General features: G+C 44.4%; 1 protein-coding gene across 3 annotated transcripts in view; it reads right to left on the reverse strand.

The window, feature by feature from the left end:
* RUSF1 (RUS family member 1) overlaps window positions 1-20,450 on the reverse strand; it is a 525,229-nt gene that overhangs the window by 422,282 nt on the left and 82,497 nt on the right. For all 3 annotated transcript variants that reach the window (XM_069651622.1, XM_069651621.1, XM_069651620.1), the window contains exon 4: window positions 16,921-17,035. In XM_069651622.1, the coding sequence (XP_069507723.1) occupies window positions 16,921-17,035 (115 nt within the window). The remainder of the gene's footprint in view (window positions 1-16,920; window positions 17,036-20,450) is intronic.

Raw genomic sequence — 20,450 nt, forward strand, 5'->3', positions numbered from 1 at the left:
AGTCCGACAGGCTGCGGGAAGTCCAGCAAGGGAACCGGTAACCGCAGAAAGATTGTCCACGACGCTGTCAAGGCAGAAGGCAGCAACCGTATTGGCGAGGAAGCACGAAGCCGGTTGAGGACCTGAAAAAGGTGTTTCACAAACTGGAGAAGTCATATCCAAAGGAAAACTCTACTGCTACAATGAACCACGAGTCAGGGATGCCAGGAGATACTAGCGAGTTGGCCGTTTGATAGTTGTAACCCCAAGGCGTTCCGACTGGCACATGGGCAATTAAGTGAAAGTTTTCAATATCGACCAAATACAATAACAGGGAGAACAAGAAGGCAGAAAGGCTGCAATTCTCCTGATAACAGATGTCCGTGGGGGAAAACCTGGAAAAGCATTGCCATAAACCAAAAGACATTGTAAGTGAGGTTGACAAAAAGAGCTTGAACAATTCCTCATATAGGAGGTCAGTATGGGGGAAATTGGCGCAAGTGCTAACAGAAGTCAACAAAATCAACCTGCCACTGAGGCGGTGCAATTGTGTGATATTTAAGGAAAATGTGAATGTTGTTGAAAGACCCGATAAGAGCATCAGGTAGTGAAACCTCTTTGGAAAGAGATACCTGGCAGAAGAGTACACCAGGGGATCTGTGAGTCAAAAAGAGGATATTCCTGATAGGAGAGAATCCAGGATATCCAGAGTTTTCAGTTGAACCTTCTTTGGAGAGAGATACATGGCAGGAGAGTACACATCTGTGAGTCAAAAGAGGAAAATTCCTGGCAGGTGAGTGAGAAACCTGAAATTGTCTCACCCGCAAATCCTCGGGGATCTCTCATCCAGATCACCAGGACACGGCCATCGCTTTTGGATCCAGTTCCTGCGGGTAGACCAGTGTGGGAGGATCACCTGGGTGAGGGGTCTTCGAGGAGTGGAAGTGGGACACTGGATTGCGAGATGCGGTTACCCATTCCCTGTAACACCTTTACCCCATACTACCAGGTAGGATACTTAAGAACTCAAACCCCCTACATCCCCCTTTGCCAACACAAACATTGCCTCACGGACAGCTCACTACAAGAAAAAATGGACTAACACCCGAGCCGTATACCTCTTATGCCCCAATTCAATGGTCAGGCAGGGTCAGGCAATTACTGCTGACCATTACACACACCCGACTTCCATTACACTTCCCCACATGGATAAACGCGGGGCGCGAAAGCACATTCGGAGCAAGGCAAAGCACATGAGGAAGCAGCAGTTCCATGATGGCAGTTTAATACAAGGCGAAAGACACCAAAATCAAAGAGGATTGCAAGGAGGGAAGTGCCCTTGACCTTTTCAACGAAAGACTGTTACTTTCATGAACCTTCGTGAATAGGAAACACAAGACCAGGAATCAAGGCTGAAGAATTCTGCATTGTGTGTCGGAGTTACCCGGGCCTCTCCCTTGTCGATAGTCAAGGCGGGGAGAAGCATTTGCCGCCATGGTATGGTCCTTGGCTCCTGCAACAAAGCAGCAACCGTGAAGTCAGCACAGCCGGTGAGTTGGGGAGACTGATACCAGACCAGTCTGTGTTGGAGCCAAGGTTGCAAGAGGCAACATTGTATAGTGAAAACTAAAGAGAACAGTGTATGAAGCGTATGTGGCAAGCGACTCAAACACAATTAATCAACAGATGAGTGATTGAACTTTGAAGCCAAGATACGATTCCGTAGACAGAGTGGTCTGGCACCACATGGGTGCTCATTCGAAAGTCTTGGTTAGGTATCCAGCTGAAAAGTGGCAAATGTGAAGAGTGATAAAGAATTGTGAAATCGAAGTGGTCCTGCAATGGGTCCGGCAAAAACCTGTGCACATTCAAAAGTCTTAGATAGTTGATGAAAAAGAAATTGAAATTAGTCTGAGCCCGGCGGAGGGAGACTCATTGAGCATGGTGTTAAAAAGGGATCTAAGCCTAACTGAGGGGGATCCGAGATGGGTAAACTGTGAGTCACCCGAGAAAGAATATCCTACAAAAAATTGGATGCATAAATTATTTATGAACATTGTGTTGAGAGGATCCGAGGTGAATAGTGAATCGCCTAAGAAATTGAGTACTTGTGAAAATCTGAAAGAGAAAAAGAACTTATTGTTTGTTGCATCAGGCCCTCTGAATGAAGAGACTTTTTAAGGCAAAGAGACTTGGGCACGGAAGGCCCTGATGCTAATGATTGAACTGTATCCTTGTGCTAGAGAAGCCAGAGACTATGCTAAGCTCGAGTGTACCGCCTTGCCCTGTGCTGAAAAGTGGGGAAGGGAGGCCAACGGCCTAAATATCCTGCCATATCATTTTGTGAACACTTCTTTCTTTTTCGCAACATTGTTTCCCACATCCCTTAGAGGTAAGGATTTGCAGTAGGTTTATTAATATAGGCCCTTTTATTTTGGCAAGACACTACTGGGACTGCGTTATTATTTGAAAGTCGTAGCTTGCTCCGATCTGTAGGATTAGATAGGCGTTTTTCAAACCCTTTGATATCATGGCTTCTTACAGGAGTATACCAGGAAATTCAAGGTTGTGTTGAAAAAGAACTTTATAATCTCAAACCTTTGTTTGAACTCAACATTTTGCTTTGGCAATCCTAAAGACTATAAAAAAGACTTGTTGTTCAATATATTTCAACCCGTATTGTAGAAAGAACATTTGCTTTGTCATCTTAAGGAGAATACCCAGGAAAGAGACATTTTCATTACCCTAAATGGAACTTTGGAACAGTTCCGGGAAAGGGAAACTAAATTCTGGAGACATGGGTTGTTTTGTTGAAAATGGACCACCCATAGTTATAGGGAAAGTCAGGCTTTATTTAGTTACTTAAATAAAAGATTGTACATTGTGTCCTCTGAGAGTCTGTGTCCTTCTCCTGACTCGCCACAATGACTGGTTACTGCAACCCGTCTAATCATCTTCTGTAGCAGTCCCTATAGGGGTAAAGACAATTGGCTTCTTGTTCTTTTCTTCTCCTTAGGTTCTTAAGTCTAATGTGCCCATTCCAGGGAGCACTCTTCCCCCTGCAAGCGGAGAGGTCAGAAACACAAAGCGGCTTATACGGGTCATGTTTTATATCATTGGCGGTTCTGTACATTAATGCCTGCTAAGACTGTTTTGGCCAATGAGATTTGGTCTGGAAGACGTGACCCCACCCCCCTTTCAGTTATCCTAGTCACCATTCCTGTCACTGCCCAACGTCCTGGAGGAGCCCCAGCCTCTTTATCCCCCATCTTTCTTGGATCCGTCCTCCACCTGGTAGCTGCCATGTTTCTGGCCGTGTCAACCTTCAGGTGAGTCGTCGCCACATTCTCTGTGTTCACTGCCTGCATGCCTTCATTAATCCCTGATGCGGTCTCCTGCCGAACGCCTCCATCCCTCCCCAACACACAGGACATCTTAACTGCACCGTCAGTCACCAGCGGGCTCTCTGCTGCGGCTGTCCCGGAATAAATATGTGGTGTGTCGAATGCAAACTAGAGGCTGGACCGCCTCATCCTGCCGTATAGCCCCATTGGCATTCCGGCTCAACCTCTGGCTGTCTGGCCCTCCCACTTCTAAGCTCCCCTTCACACACTCTTTGCATCTCCTCCTCACACTTCCAATCGTGCTTGCTTTCTTCTTCACCTGTCCTTCAACTGTCCCACAGTAGGCATTGTGATATGGTAGAGCTGATTCCATTGCTACAGGTCCCCACTTCTGGAGACTTTGTCCAGCAGAAACCATGCCAAACCCGGGCAATGAGCAACATCCCTCATTTAAAAGCTGGAGGTTCTACAGAGCCCATGGAAGATAGCCGACTTTCGTTGGCTCATCATTCCTTTGCAGTTTATGTGGGATTAGTTGTCATGCTAGCAAATAACCTGGGAATGCCCTAAGAGGTCAAAAGGCTTTCTTTATAAAACATCAGGAAGTTGCTACCACCACTGAGCTAGAGGTTGACTATATGAACAGCACAATCGAAATCCTATTATTCTAAACCTTCTCCAACTATGCCTCAGGTAAATAAAATGGAAGTAAATATATGTATACAAAGAGTTGCACACAATTAACAATTGTGGTGGGTCAGAAGAAGAAGACGGTTTTCCATCTCACTGTTGTAATGGCTCCCTTCTCATGTTATCTGGTTTCCCACCAAGTTCATTTCACTAAAATATTTGTAAGCAGTTCTTAGTGACTACTTTTATCAAAATCATATAGTTCAGATACTGTGTTCTTCAAGGTCTCAGCAGTCTCTCTCACTCTCTTGTTCTTTCTTTCCTTTCTGTTCTCTTCTTGTTTGATCCTATTTGGGAGTATCCCTTTCCTCCCTGGGAAAATTCTATTCCTTTCTCTTTAATCAAACTTAAGATTTTCTCTTTACACAATAGCCACTCGACTGTCACGAGTTTGCAGATTCAAATAACAATTCTCTTGTCTTTCGTTCACTCTCAATAATACATGCTGTTGGAAGCCTACGAGATAAATACAAGTGGTTGTGAGGGGGTCAGCAATAAGAGGTGGACACAATGTTGCAATGTTCTGAATATTCGCCTTTTTGATTGAAAGAAAATGGGTTTGGAAAAAGGCCTATCCTGACCAAAAGAGAATGTCCTTGCCTATGAAAACTAGAATACGTTGACCTTGTTTCCAAAATGCATCTGACGGCCACGCTAACATCCAAAATGTGCAAAATAATGTTATATATAGATAGATGTTTGCACAACTTGGTTGGAGTGGCGTACAAAATTATTTTGCACCTTTTTAATTATATATATATATACCCTTTTGTGTCTGCCTTATCCATCTAGGTTCAGGGCCATGTGCTTCTTTCTCTTTAGTATCATATTGTATTGTTCTTGTAGTGGATAGTTATTTTCCCCCTTTCCCAGGGTGCTTTCATCCACTGTTCCCTTTCTCATTGTCCAGCCTTTCAACAACCTTTTCTCTTCATTCACAATGTTTGTATCTACTTGGTTTCAAGATTAACTCTGTTTCATATTTATTTCGGTGACAAGTTAACTGTGTGGTATAACAATTCCCTTGAGTCTCAATGTACTCCCCGTTACCTTTGTTCTTGAAGGAGAACGTTTTCAGAAGGCTACTTTCTCCAGGACTCGCTCTCGGTTTGTGAACCATTGACACCCTCTCCTCCCAGGAGTCTCTTTGCTTTCTCTTATCCTCTTACGGTGTCCTGGTGCTCGACTGCACGCACAGGTACAGTGCGCTCTTCGGTTGCCGGTACCATCAGCAATGTTCTGCGGACCCGCTGTCCACCACGGATTTGCCTCCTTGGTTGCACCAACACCTTCTCCTGGGCTCATGCCCTGTCACTTTCTCAGCTTTTGGGTTTGCTCTAATTCTGGCATGCAGTCTAGCAATTGGGAGCGAGTTTGAAACGTGCAGGTTTCCTGGTTCTCATCCTTACCGGGTGTTACGCAACTTGGAGACTCCCCCGGCTTGCGTATGCGATCTTCTCTCTCACTCGCTCTCCTGCTTCTCGTTCGTCCCTCTCTCTTGCTTCTCGTTCATCTCTCTCGGAATGTACGCTCTTTAGCATATTCGCCCCAGAAGATTGGGCGTTCTGATTTAAAGGAACAATTTTCTCTCAAAAGAGAACCGTATCCATTAGGAGTTTCTTCGTCCCAGTCTTTACACTGCATGGTTTCTGGCATTTTAAAACATCCCATATAGGCCATAGTATGGCCAGCTTGAGGGAGTTCCTCATGGGAACAGGAGTCATTATCCCCAAAGGGGGAGTCTCTCCCTTCCACTTGCCCCTACCCCTAGGGAGGGTATTGCAGAGCAGACTCACCTCCAAAGCCTCACCTGTGGGGCACCCCCTTGGGAAGAAAGGACAAATTCCATTGATTTGTCACATCATCCTCTAAACTGTCTGTGGCAACCAAGAACCACAATAAACCTAATCCTGCAATTTAGTCTATCTCCTGTTGTCTCAGTCATAACTCATCTGCAGCGGCACTCCTTTTGGCACCGTTAGAGATATAGAATCGCTGTGACTGCTGTCCCTAGTAAGATGGCTGCCGATGAGTTTTGCTCAGTGCGCATCCTATGCGACATCTGTTTCCTGCCCAGAGAGGTTTAAGTTTTCCAGTTGTCAAGGAAATGATGCGTCGTTACTTTCCTACATACGCTTTGTAAGTTTGCTTTACCTTACTTCATTCTGCATGCTTTTTTGCTTTTCCTTGCTCTTAACTCTCCTCTCATCTATTGATCTGTTTTCCGCTTCAGCAAGCAACTTCCTATGCTTCGTGCTGGACGCCCCACCAGACAGCCTCACATTTCCTCCCCAGTAACTCTTTAGCGGTAGGTCACAAACTCCTCCTAAGATGGTTCCTTTCTGACATCCCATCTGATAGGATTCCTCTCAAATCTGTATTTCTCTTTTGTAGTAACTGAAGCAGGAGACCAGATGAAATACCCAGTCATACAGCCGCTCTCCGAGATCGCAATCTGGGTTATAATTATTTTCAGATCATATAGGCATTCAGTATCAATTGTAGAGGTAATGTTCAAAAAGACTCAAAAGAAGTTATGTTTCAACGATGATTGTATCTTTCAAACCATAGTTTTATGAAAAAGTAAATGGTTGTCACTAATGACCTTTTAGTGAGGAAGAATTTGCCACAATAGCTCAATAATCAGACTAAGTTATGCCAATGCATTTCGGAATAGATATTCCTTCATCAGGGCAAGTCTAAACAGCATAAACATTATATGTACATTCACATGATTAAAACAAACAGTACAAAATTCAAATTTCACATACAATGCCAAAAGTGTAAAGTACATACCAATAAGTAGTGTTTGTAGAAGCAAAAGGTAGACCGAATAAAAAAAACAGAAGAAAAAGGAAAACCAATCAGTATTAAAGGTAAGCGCTATCTAAATGTAGCTATGTATAAAAGAGAATGGTCAATTACCTGAGAATGGTAAGTCAAACATAGCAAATTGAATTAGGGCCATCATAGTCTATATGATTAGGGCTATAAGTCCGAACTTGAGCAAAAGAAGGTTAAAAAATTCAGACGCGATACGTACGACTACATCAACGATGAGGTGTACACCTGGATGGACAGATACGGTCCAGTAGCACCTAAGAAACTTTTCAAATACGCATCAGATAATACTTCTAGTTCGGACTCAGAGGCCCGGAGGGAGTCAGAGACGACAGCCGAACAGACCACGGACAATCCAGCAGAAACTACAAGCCCCTCAGCACCAGCGTCCTCTACCTCGTCTTTTTTAGGCGCTCGCCGAAAAGAACCCGCAGGGGGAGGAGGAAACATAAAAAACAAACTACAGACCAGACTGCAGCAGAAGAAAATCTAGTTAACATATCCGAAAGGAGATTAAACAAGTCTGAGACAGAGACTCTTCAGAAAGGTCTCAGTTTCGTACCTACGTATGGAACCACCTTGTTCGACACAAAGATTGAACTGTACAAATTTATTCGCAAACTCAAACTTAAAGTCTTCTTTGAAGTGTTGGAATCTCAAGACAGTCCAGCCAAGATTCCAGACTACCAGGAATTCAGAACTAAAAGTGGATTTGTTCCACCGATCATAGTACCATCCATTGAAATCTTTCAGAAACTGGTAACTCGCGACCTTGAACTCATCAGTTATAAAACCCTGCAACATAGGAATCTCAAACCACACGAGATGAGATTAATTAGGGATCTGTTCAGTGACAAAAACATCACCATCCGTCCAGCTGACAAAGGGGGAGCCCTAGTCATCCAAAACACGACAGACTATGATGCCGAGTGTATCAGACAACTCGAAGATCGCACTACATATGCCACTCTGGATCACGACCGACTCTTTCTATCAAACAAAACTTGGAAAGTCTTCTGGCTAAAGCACTCGAACTAGAATGGATAAATGAGCATACACAAAGGTTCCTCTTCAAAAGTCACCCTAGGATCCCTAATTTCTATACGTTGCCAAAGATTCATAAGGACAGTACCAAACCGCCTGGCAGACCGATTGTCGCAGGAATTGAGAGCATTAATCAACCTTTAGGTATTTACATTGATTTCTTCCTGCAGCCACTTATCCAGAAAACATCCACCTATACTCGGGATACTACCCATTTCCTTCAGAAACTAAACTCCTTGACACCTCTACATGAGGATCTGATGTTTACTATTGACGTGAAAAACGTATAAACTTCCATATCACATGATTTGGGGATAGAAGCTGTGGAGTGGCTTTTGCTTGAAAAATCTGAAATACGTGCCCCAACATCCACCTAGAGGGGTGAGGGCAGGAGCCCTCCCAGCCCCCCAGCCCAGCAGAGGATCCGAGGAGGAAAGAGGATCCAGGAAGCGAGCGTGCCATCGGAACAGGGCCTGCCTGACCCTGTCCCCACAAGTGCCTGACTTGCCCATGCCGGGCGCATCGCGGCACGAAATCGAGGCTAAACCTCGATTTTCACTCGAAGGAACCGCCGGCAGGCGGATCGCCGGCCAATCCAAAGGCCATTCTAAGGCCTGTTGTGTGCCCCAGGTCCCCCACTCCCAACATCCACCTAGAGGGGTGAGGGCAGGAGCCCTCCCAGCCCCCCAGCCCAGCAGAGGATCCGAGGTGGAAAGAGGATCCAGGAAGCGAGCGTGCCATCGGAACAGGGCCTGCCTGACCCTGTCCCCACAAGTGCCTGACTTGCCCATGCCGGGCGCATCGCGGCACGAAATCGAGGCTAAACCTCGATTTCACTCGAAGGAACCGCCGGCAGGCGGATCGCCGGCCAATCCAAAGGCCATTCTAAGGCCTGTTGTGTGCCTGTTTGGAGCCATAGGAGCCAGGGGCCACAAACTCTGCCCGTGCTGCTCCAGGTTAGCCACCTGCTGCCTAGAAGCGTCTAATTTACAACGCATTACTTACGCTCTTGTCTAACTAATTGCTGCCACCCCACACGGCCGCACATGTCTTTGCTGTCCTTGCCTATAATGTGCCACTTGGATACATCCCATCTCATCTCCTGTCACAGACTTCAATGCCTGCCCAATTGCCATTTTGTACCTAGAAGACTTTATACTGTGCCCAGTAAATTGTGATGCACTGCTGTTCGCTGCCTAATTGTGCCATTTCGCATCTAGATACCCCTGTACTGCACCTACCCTCTTGATAAACTTGATCTAGGTACCCATGAACCTATGCATTTAAATTTTCCCCCCATTGCGCTGCTAATGAATCGTCTCATGCTTGCATAATCTGATCCACACCCGTACCCACTATAACTACCATTGCTGTGTCCACGTACTTAGACCCTAGTTTTCTTGGTACTACTTATACCTAGGTGCTCATGGTTTCTCTCAGTGCGTTGTGCCTCATGGTCGCCAACGGACCTCTTGAACTGTGTTGTGCCCTATGGTCGCCAACGGACCACTTTAACTGTGTTGTGCCTTATGGTCGCCAACGGACCACTTTAACTGTGTTGTGCCCTATGGTCGCCAACGGACCACTTGAACTGTGTTGTGCCTTATGGTCGCTAACGGACCACTTTAACTGTGTTGTGCCCTATGGTCGCTAACGGGCCACCTTGATTGTGTTGTGCCCCATCATCATTAACAGACCATGCACTCTAGCCCACACTGTGCTTCGTGAATATCACGCCCTCTATCACTAGGCGCAGCCCCAGCTTCAACTAGCCACCTGCACTACACTTTTGTGCCACCCTAGCCAGACATCTCAACCAAACAAGGAAAGTAAAGTGCATCTGCGGACCACACCAACTACCATGTGCAGAAACTTGACCTCCTCGACCCTCCTAGCTACAATCATGACCTTTGCTACCCTCAGCTCTCGCCCCCCCATTGATAGAAACCTGAGACTCGGGGCAAGGCTACCTTGCATTTACGAACCTAAAAGAAACAGTACGAACAATACTGCTAGACTCCCATCTTTACAGACACACATGGATAAGCAAACTCTAGCTACGACACCTTTAACTCCAACCCTAACTCCTACTCACCCCTACCAAAAGATACGCCAGAGTCAAAATAAGCACACAAAAAGACTCGTAAGTCATCCCATTCCCAACAACACCCTAACTCTTACTGGATCCCTTATCAATGCCAGATCCATGGTAGCACATGCAATTGAAATTGCTGACATACTGAACAACAGTAGCATTGACTTCCTTGCCGTAACAGAAACCTGGCTCCATGAGGCAGCAGGACCCTCACTGATGTTAGCCATACCTGACAACTACCAGATCCACAGAGTAGACAGACCTAATGCTAAAGGCGGTGGCCTAGCAATCATCGCGAAAACCACCTGGCCTATCCGACTCACCACCTCACACCCCTGCACTTTCTGCGAAGTACTTTCAGCAAAAATGCAACTCTCCAATAACCGCACGCTAGCCATTCACCTGATCTACAGGCCCCCAGATCCCCTGGGAACCTTTGAAGATGACCTTACTACCCTCATAGCGAACAATACCCAAAAACAATGAACCAGGCAATAAAAATGCCCTTTCTATAACAGCTATCCTAAACGACCAAGGCCTTACCCAAAAAATTCTCTGCTCCACACATGCTAAAGGCAGAACCCTTGACTGGGTCTCAGAACTCAACTGTAACATAGTCATCACCTCCATTACCCCTCAACTATGGACCGACCACTTTCTAATAAATTTCACTGCCACACTTGACCTCCCCAGCCCCAAGACTATCAAAATGATACCACCACTCCCCACCAGAAATAAAAAAGATATTACTACAGAAAAACTTATCCTCCTCCTCCTCCCCACTATTAACGGTCTGAAGGACAACACTGACCCAGATACACTAGTAGACACCTTTAACAAAGCTATGTCTCACGCACTAGACACCATTGCACCTGCAAAATTACGCAAAGCTAAGCAAGAAGCCCACCTCAACGCCTGGTTCACCCCCCACCTTAAGGACCTTAGAAAGCAGAAACGAAAACTCCAAACCATCTGGCGTAATTCGCCCACTAACGACAACAAAGCCAAGTTAACCCAAGCTGCAAAACACTACAAGTCTGAAATCATCAACACCAAAAGAAATGTATTCAATGACAGAATTACCAATGCCAAATCGAATACCAAGGAACTATTTGCCATCCTCCGGGAAATGGAATCCCCTATCCAACCATCTGACACGGTCCCAAAGGACAAGATATGGTGCACTAATATACAGAATGCCCTATCAAACAAAATCTCCACCCTCCAACTTAAAATAACGAACAAAAAAGACGCCCTCTCTCTTACTGATCAACAACTGCCTCCAGTAACTGAACCTACCACTATCCCCCCTTTTAGCTTTAAACCGATCTCCATCATCGACACTGAAAAGGCCATCCTCTCACTGAAGCCCTCTAACTGTAAGGGCGACAGCTGCCCAGCTCAAATAATAAAGGACGCTGCCAGAGACTTAGCCCCTTTCATCTCAAAGCTTATTAACTCATCCTTCAAATCTAACACAGTGCCAGCCAACTTAAAAGAATCCTGGGTCCTCCCCCTTCTCAAAAAACAAACCCTCGATCCTTCTATCCCGACTAACTATAGGCCCATTACCACAGTGCCCTTCCTACTAAAAATTATTGACAGAGTAGCCTATCTCCAAATTCAAGAGTACCTAGAAGCTAATCATCTACTAGGCTCGCACCAATCGGGCTTCCGCCCGCTCCATGGCACGGAAACTGCCCTGATAGACCTCAAAACCAAAATTGAGGAATTTAAGGGTAATAGGAAAACAGCGTTGCTACTCTTACTGGACTTGTCAGAAGCTTTTGATCTGGTGGACCATGCAGTCTTATGCAACCACCTCAAGCTGGCTGCCAACTTCACAGGAGACGCTATAGCTTGGGTCCAATCCTTTCTAGCCAACTGGACTATGAGAGTGTTCTCCTCCACTACCTGTGCTGACCCCATCCAAATCACATGTGGAGTCCCACAGGGTTCCTGTGTCTCACCCACTATGTACAATATCTTCACCAAGCCATTGTTCGACAAGTTGGACAGTCTGGGCGTCACCTACACTAATTACGCAGATGACACCCAGATCCTCATACCCCTTTCGGGCAACTACGAAGTGGACCTGGCTCTGGTGAACAAAATTTACATCCTCATTCAAGCATGGATGGCCACACATGGCCTCTGCCTGAACGACGATAAAACTGAAATCCTGCTCCTCGGTTCAGACCACAAACTATCCAAACTCGCCCCGGACTACACCTCATTTAACATTGATAACAATACTATTAAGGTTACGCGCGAGGCCAAACGTTGGGTTTTTACCTTGACTCAGCTCTCACCCTCAAAAAGCAAGTGAATTCCCTCGCCTCCTCAACCACCTACACGTGTAAACTCATCCGTGCCGCCAGACCCTTCCTGTCCAGTGCCAGCTGCCTCACCTTGGCCAATGCCCTTGTCATGTCTAGACTCGACTATTGCAACGCCTTATACTCAGGTACCAACAAGTCGGTCACTGACAAACTCCAGAGATTGCAAAATAACGCTCTTAGAGCAGCTCTGAACATCCCACGCAGAGAACATATCTCCAAACATCGGATTGAAGCCCAATGGCTAAAGATAAAGGACAGAATCCTTCTTAAAACTATTTCCCTCACTTCTAAATGCCTCAACAATCAAGCACCCCCCTACCTAGCGGAAAGAATCAACTGGAGACCCTCTAACCGACTGACGAGATCTGCCAATACCTTCCTACTGGAAGTCCCCAGATTCAAACTTACCACAGCGGGCGGTGCAAGTTTCCCAGTTAGAGCTGCACAATCATGGAACACACTCCCACCCGACCTTAGATGCCCTTTACCCTACACAAGATTCAGATCCTACGCTCTCAAATGGCTGCACAACAACGACATGCAACATCCCTCACCCTATTGGTAACGGCACAACCTGTTATAATGCTGCTCTTTTTGCGTTTAAACTTGATATTTTATATGCATTGTATCACCTACTGTAACCAACCACTGTTGTTCTGTAACAGCCTGTGTCAGGCTTTGTAACTAAGTTTCGAGTCCTCTTGTACTGCTGCGCCCAGATGCCCACGGGCTCGGAGCGCATTACCAAATAAATAAACAAACAAACAAACAAACAAACAGAAGGTATTTATATTGGCTCTTTTACAATTAATTGCAGAAAACTCCTACTTTCAGTATGGCAACCAGTTTTATTTACAAACCTCAGGGACATCCATGGGGGCCACCATGGCACCCTCATACACCAACAGTTTTATGCACAAGTTTGAGACTGACCATGTATTGAATAAACAAGAATGGAACAAAGATATTCGGCTATGGACACGATACATAGATGATATCTTTGGAATTTGGAAGGGGACCAGAGAATCTTTTGAAACCTTTTTTGAATACCTCAATAACATTGACTGAAGAATCCAGTTCACCAAGGAGATCTCGAATGACACCATAACTTTCCTAGAAGTCCAAGTCAGAAAGCAAGCCACTTGCTACAGCACCTCACTGTTCCGAAAAGCGACGGATCGCAATAACCTCTTGCATCGCCTCAGCTTTCACCAGCCTAGTTTGCTCAGAAATTTCCCGTACAGTCAGTTGTTACGGGTTAAGAAGATAGTGAGTGACCCTGAAGATTGTATAATGCAACAGATGGAGATGAAAGAGAAATTTCTGGCCCGTGGCTATAAACAAAATGAACTTGAGATTGCGTCTGACAAAGTCAATGCCGTGTCACGAGAGACCCTATTGTCAACACAGGACACCAAAAACAAAAGAGAACTCAAATCACCGGTATACGTATCCAAATTTTCCATTCAAAGCAACAAAATCAAGAAAACCATCAAGAAACACTGGAAGATCTTTAAAAACGACACCAGGGTACAGAATCTGTTTAGTGAAACACCAATATTCGCGTACCAACGTAGTAGAAACTTAAGAGATGAACTGGTGCAAACCAAACCTACACCGAAGGGACCCACAACTCAACGCACTGGAACATTTCCTTGCCTCCATTGTGTTAATTGTAACTTTGTTATTAAGGGCAACACCATTAATCATCCCAGAACAGGGAAAAGGATTCTGCTTAAGACTTTTGGCACATGTGATAGCAGCAATATTATTTATGGTATTAAATGCCCATGTGGTAAATTCTATGTCGGACAGTCGACAAGAACAGCCAAAATTAGATGGGGTGAACATCGGTCCTGTATCCGTAATGCAAATACCAACTCAGCTGTGGCACGACATTGGGTGGCCAATGGACACAATGTGACACAGATAAGATTTGTGATTCTGGAGGTACTAACCAAAAACAACCCTCATGAAGATTTATGCCAACGTCTAAATCGCAGAGAGACCTTCTGGATAGACAAACTTGGCAGTTTAGTCCCTAATGGACTAAACGAGGAGATTAATTATCATTATTTTCTTTAACTGCATGTTAGTTCCTTTAATTGCATGTTACTCTCTCTGTTTGGACCTAGTTGTTTGAATTAAGATTTAGGCACAAGTGGGACCATGACCCAAATGATATGATTATGGATGACAACTTGAAATCGTGGTGGTACACTTTGGCATTATATTTACAAGAGGCTATGCAACAACACCATGTATTACTGTTACAAATGCTGCATTTCCTGGACCTCCGTCCAGGACCCAAGGTGCCGCCCTCTCGGACGACACCACTGGCAGCATTGATGTATACCTGCGAGTGATGAAAATGTTTGAAATTATTATGTATCTAATTAGGAATCTCAATCCATTTCATTGGTGATGTTTTGACAATTTGACAATTTACGGTGATTGTATAGCCAAGGGTTCGTATTGAGGATTTCTTCACTTTCTATGATTTTTTCGCTCTGTGAATTTCTATTTTTAAATGTCTAGTTTTCCTATTATGAGCCTATTAGGTCCTGTAAATATTTTTTTCAACCTTACTCAAGCCCACTGGCTTGATTGCAGCCTCGACACATAGCGCGCGCCCTTCTAGAGGGGCCGCGATCACGTGTCGTATATTACAACGTTGCCTAGCAACGCTCCGATGCGGCGAGGTCAGTCTGCTATCGGCAGACCCAGAGAGAACAGCTCCACTCCGTTCTCTGTGACGGTAAGTTTTACATACACGTTCTGCTAGCAATGATGCGTTTAACAACGCGCTTAACGCCGCTTCTAACCTGGAACGCTTCTTGAAAGTAACTAACACGACCTCCTGCTTACAGATACTGCTTTTCAGTGACACGTATTTCACTGAGCTCGGCGGGGCAGTTCGTTTATTTGACTATGATAGCCCTAATTCAATTTGCTACGTTTGACTTACCATTCTCAGGTAATTGACCATTTTCTTTATACATAGCTACATTTAGATAGCGCTTACCTTTAATACTGATTGGTTTTCCTTTTTCTTCTATTTTTTTTGATTCGGTCTACCTTTTGTTTCTACAAACACTACTTATTGGTATGTACTTTACACTTTTGGCATTGTATGTGAAATTTGAATTTTGTACTGTTTGTTTTAATCATGTGAATGTACATATAATGTTTATGCTGTTTAGACTTGCCCTGATGAAGGAATATCTATTCCGAAATGCATTGGCATAACTTAGTCTGATTATTGAGCTATTGTGGCAAATTCTTCCTCACTAAAACGTCATTAGTGACAACCATTTACTTTTTCATAAAACTATGGTTTGACAGATAAAATCATCGTTGAAACATAACTTCTTTTGAGTCTTTTTGAACATTACCTCTACAATTGATACTGAATGCCTATATGATCTGAAAATAATTATAACCCAGATTGGGATCTCGGAGAGCAGCTGTATGACTGGGTATTTCACCTGGTCTCCTGCTTCAGTTGTTATTGTTGGCTTGGGTGTCTCCAAACCTTTTACAGCCTGCTCCTGCACAAAGGACTACTTCTGAAAAGACTGGTATCTTTTTGAGATTTGGTATACCTTTTACAAGTAGATGAATTTTCCAGTGGTGCCCACTCATTTTGCTTCCTGCTTTTCTCTTTTGTAGTACCAGCCTTTCCTGGGTTGCCCAGAGTTCTGGAACAACCATAGCAGGCATCAAGAAAGATAGACCAGCCACATCCTGCTTCCGATTCCTGCTTAAAACCACTGTGCAGGATCTGCCCAGTTCAGCACAGCGCTCTCAACCTGAACCTTAGGCTTTTATTCCCCGGAGGGTTTCGCTACAGCTCCAGCAGTTCTCTTTTTGTCCTGTCGAGAGAGGGCTAGCTGGGATGAAAGGGATCCTTACAGTTGCAACTTGCAGGTTAGTCTTATATCTGTGGATCCTGATCGTGATAGTCTGTATCTCATAGGGATGAACACAGGCAAAGAGGAACACATGAGAGATACTAGGTGAGGGAGGGTTAGTGACTGAGAACAGGGGATAAGTAACTAGTGAAATGAAGGGGGCACTGCTGGAACACAGGGGAGGGATTAAGGTGAATGGAATGAATGTGTGTCAGGGCCGACAGTTAAACGTCAGTAACAAAAAAGATTTGTAAGAAGCATGAACAGGAAGAGATAACTAAACAACCAACTCTATGTATGGGATGAAGCACAGCCCTAGCTGTAAAGCAAAGGAGCACTGTACCAATGGAATGCACCCAGCGGTTACAAATAGGATGCAGGCGTAGCAGAGGATCTGGGATTTGGGCTGGGGAGGGGGGAAAAGGGTTGAGTGGGGCTGTAAACAATGAAACTGAGAAAACATACAGGAACTAGGTAAATAATGAAGAAAGTAACTAACAAATTAATACATTACAGGATACATGACAATCAATGAAAGACAAAATTAATGACAATATTAAAAGAAAGAAGCACATTACTAGAATTAGATGAATAATGAATGCAAAAACACAATGACATGTAGGAAACTATAAAAGAGGCACGAAGAAAACCTGAACGTGTAAGGGCTTCACCTTTGAGGATCCAAGTGAGCGTGGCTGCGGTCACAGTGGCTGTCTCATCGCCTACACCAACTCCCCTAAGCATGGCCTGGGTAGCTAGAGTCCCGGTAACGCTGCTTGCAAAGGCCTGCAGTAGAGGGAGCAAAGAGGGACAATCTGTGAAAATATAGAGACCCAGTTGTAGCCCTTTACACCATCCTCAGCAGCTTCAATGCCAGGTCTAGACAGTCATAAATAGCCCCTTAATTTCCTCTTTCACACAGAACACAACGGTTCTTCCCATTTCCCTCCACACACATCTCAATGGTTTCTCCCATGTATAGGAACCTTAATGGACCTCCCCATCTAGAGAGGAGGGCGATCTTGAATATTTTTAGAAAGTGATCACATTAAAGGCAGAGCATGATGTAATGTTTGCTCAGAGGCTGATAGAATTGAAGTCTACGGGAGTCATATGGATTGCTGGGAATATTTCCAAAGATGGTACCACCCCCCAAATGAGGGTGCGTTTTTTTAGAGTTATGTTCATGGTTAATCCAGACCAGGAGACCTAGATCTGCCCCCGCCATCATCAAAAAAGCTCTCATTGGCCCCTAGAACACCAAGACAGCTCAAATGTTGATTTTGCCCATGTAAAGCTCCTGCTGCACAGTGGGATCAAGGCTCGCCCATTTTCAACTGTATGGTGGTATCAGCGAATATTCCAAAGAGTGAGTTTAGAACACCTCTCCTAGAAACAATTCCATGTGGGTCTTTCCATCATTTTATGAGAATGGGTGTGATGATTATTGTGCTTGCCCCTCTACCCCACTCTCAGGACCTTATCTCCCCTAAAATCCTCAAACCCTGTAGAGCCTCTGTCAATCTAGGTTGTCAACTCGTTCAGTGTCCTGACCAAAAGAGAAGAATCATGCTGATGACAATAGAGGTTCTAAGTAATACATGAAAAATAAAGAAGAACATATATAAAATGTAGAATTAGAAATAAGTAAACAATGCAGAAATTAAAAAAGGATGGTAACTAAATTGACTAATAAACTAATAATGTTAAATGGCACTACGACAACATTGAAAAAAACCATTGTAGCAAAACTAATTATAAAAAAAGAAAATCCCAATAGGATGCTCGATGTGAGAGGAACATGGGTCAGATGCAAGCTAGAATGGTCAAAGGAACGGGGATTGAAGTTAATTTGACAGTGGAAGATGGTAGGTAGAAATAATGGGGGGGGTCGGGATAGGGACGCTAATGAAGAGGGAAACATCAAGGACGAAGGTGAGACTAATGATATCAATTTTGGCAGTGAAGTAAAAAGCAATGTAGTCTGCAGAGAATAAGGAATGGGCGACTGTCTTGAAGGGTGAGCATAGGATGAACTGTATGGTCTTGGAAGACTGGACAGGGTGTTGTCTGGTACAAATAATTTGGCTTCAGTGAAAGCAACTGGGAGGATGTGTAGTTAGTTCAAGAGTGCACTGCTTCCTGCACTTACAAAGCACTGTACACTTCAAATGGTTGGGGTGATGCAGAGCAGAGTACCCTCCTACCTTGCATCCATCCAAGCTCTTTCCCTAGTTTGGGGTTGGTCATCCTCTGTGTCCTCACCCACTCAGTGCAGTATCCCAACTAAGTAACTCTGCATTGCTCGTCATACTAAGATCCTGAACTAACTCTGCCTCAATCATGTGTTATGCTCAATTTTAGGTCAAGTCATTAAAAGCTAAAAAGAAAAAGCAACAATGAAAAAAGTAGCATGCTAAATATAAGTAGGAATGAAAAACACCATTTAAAATACATGTAAAACTAAAGACACATTATAAAAGCCCATACAATAAACACATCTACATAAACAATTTATCTTTCAACATACTCTATCGTACGCAAAGAACAGATAATATAATTTTAGCCACAGAATGGCACACTAATACATCCAGCATTTATAAAAAGGTGTGAAGCATCAGCTCTAAACCGCCTAAAGCCCTTCCCCAAAAGATGCAGCTATGAGTACAACGTTCTCAGGTTATGTCATGACTGAGAAAAAAGTAAAAAACTGGGTTAGTGTTTCGACCAACTAATATCAGAGGGGAAAAAAATATCTTGTATGTCTGCGCCTGACCATCTGATAGTAACCAAAAAGATAGGCAAAGCCTGTATCGGGCAATAATACAAGGTTGGCCTTGATGTAACTAAAGACAGCTAATCTTCTCCCTAAATAGTGTTAGGTAGGAGATGGTCCTATCCCACCCCCCTAACAACCACCAAAGAGAATAAACGTCATCATAGCCATGAGGGGAGACGCCCCCTCCACCACTGTAAGGGTAAGAGCCCTGTAACATAGCTAAGTAGGCTAATAATGGCACCCATGCCTCAGCATTAGGACTCCATTTTGTACCAGGCCTAAACGCCATCTTTTTACTAGGCCTAAAATCCACCACTTGGTGATGCTGTGGCATTCGTACCCCCAGCCTCTCTCACAAAGACACCAAGCCATCCACACTCCAGACCAGCTTCGCACGAGTTTTGTTCCCACGAAAGTTCATCCGTTCACTGTTCTTTCAATGTTGCAATTACTCAGTATTGTGTCTCAAAGAATGCGCTCTGCAGAAAACATGGGACTGTGACAGGCCCCCGCACAAATGCCCATCCATCTCCACTAAACTGCCCGTGCCCGTCACCCCCCACCACGCCAGACGAGAACCCACTGGCCCGACCCCTCAATTCCTTTTATGTTGATAAACATCAAACCCCCTTGCCTTGGTCATTCCAGAACACCCACCATAGACTAATCTCAAGCAGCAATATATTCTCTCAAAAGTAATGCACGTCTGTTCGTATCATGATGCACCAGGGAGGGTAGGTGGTATACGGGACTGCAGTATTAATGAAGCCCTGAATGTGGAGGTCAGCATGTCAATATATTATCCCTTCTTTTCAAAAGACCCCCTTGCATGTGATGTTCAGGTATCTGCCATTATTCATGATTTATCAGTTTCTGTTGTTTAGCTTAGATTAGTTAGAAATGTAACACCCGTCAACCTGACCATCACCGCAGAGATGAGCCCAGCTGACCCATGTGCACCAAGATCGACTGGAAAACAACAGCCAATTAGGGCCTGGCATCCTATATAGAGCTGGCCATTCCATAGGTCCCCCTCCAACCAGCAATGCAATATCTGTCTTAGTTCAAATCGTCATCAGTGATGTGTTTACCCTTTTTAATGTGCTGCTCGTGTAATTTTTGGCAGATAGCTCTCAGGCAGCAGAGTTCTTTGCTGGCATTTTATATATTATATAAAACTTTGTTATCCTTGCAAAACTATCTCTTGGTCTCATTCCCTGACAGGGGTGTGTTATATTATTTTATTATTATTGGGACACGTGTATAGGAGGGTGCCTTCATTAGCTTGATCCATAGGTACACATTCCACATTTTCACTGTTGTTAGGAAAGCAACTGATAAGGACTGTATGGAGTTTTAACTTTGTATCCTTGAGTAGAAGTCCCTGGTTGTCATACCAAGCAGCAAATCCAACTGCTTGTA

This window comes from Ambystoma mexicanum, chromosome 3p, assembly GCF_040938575.1.
Source record: "Ambystoma mexicanum isolate Mex_15411 chromosome 3p, UKY_AmexF1_1, whole genome shotgun sequence".
NCBI lineage: Eukaryota > Metazoa > Chordata > Amphibia > Caudata > Ambystomatidae > Ambystoma > Ambystoma mexicanum.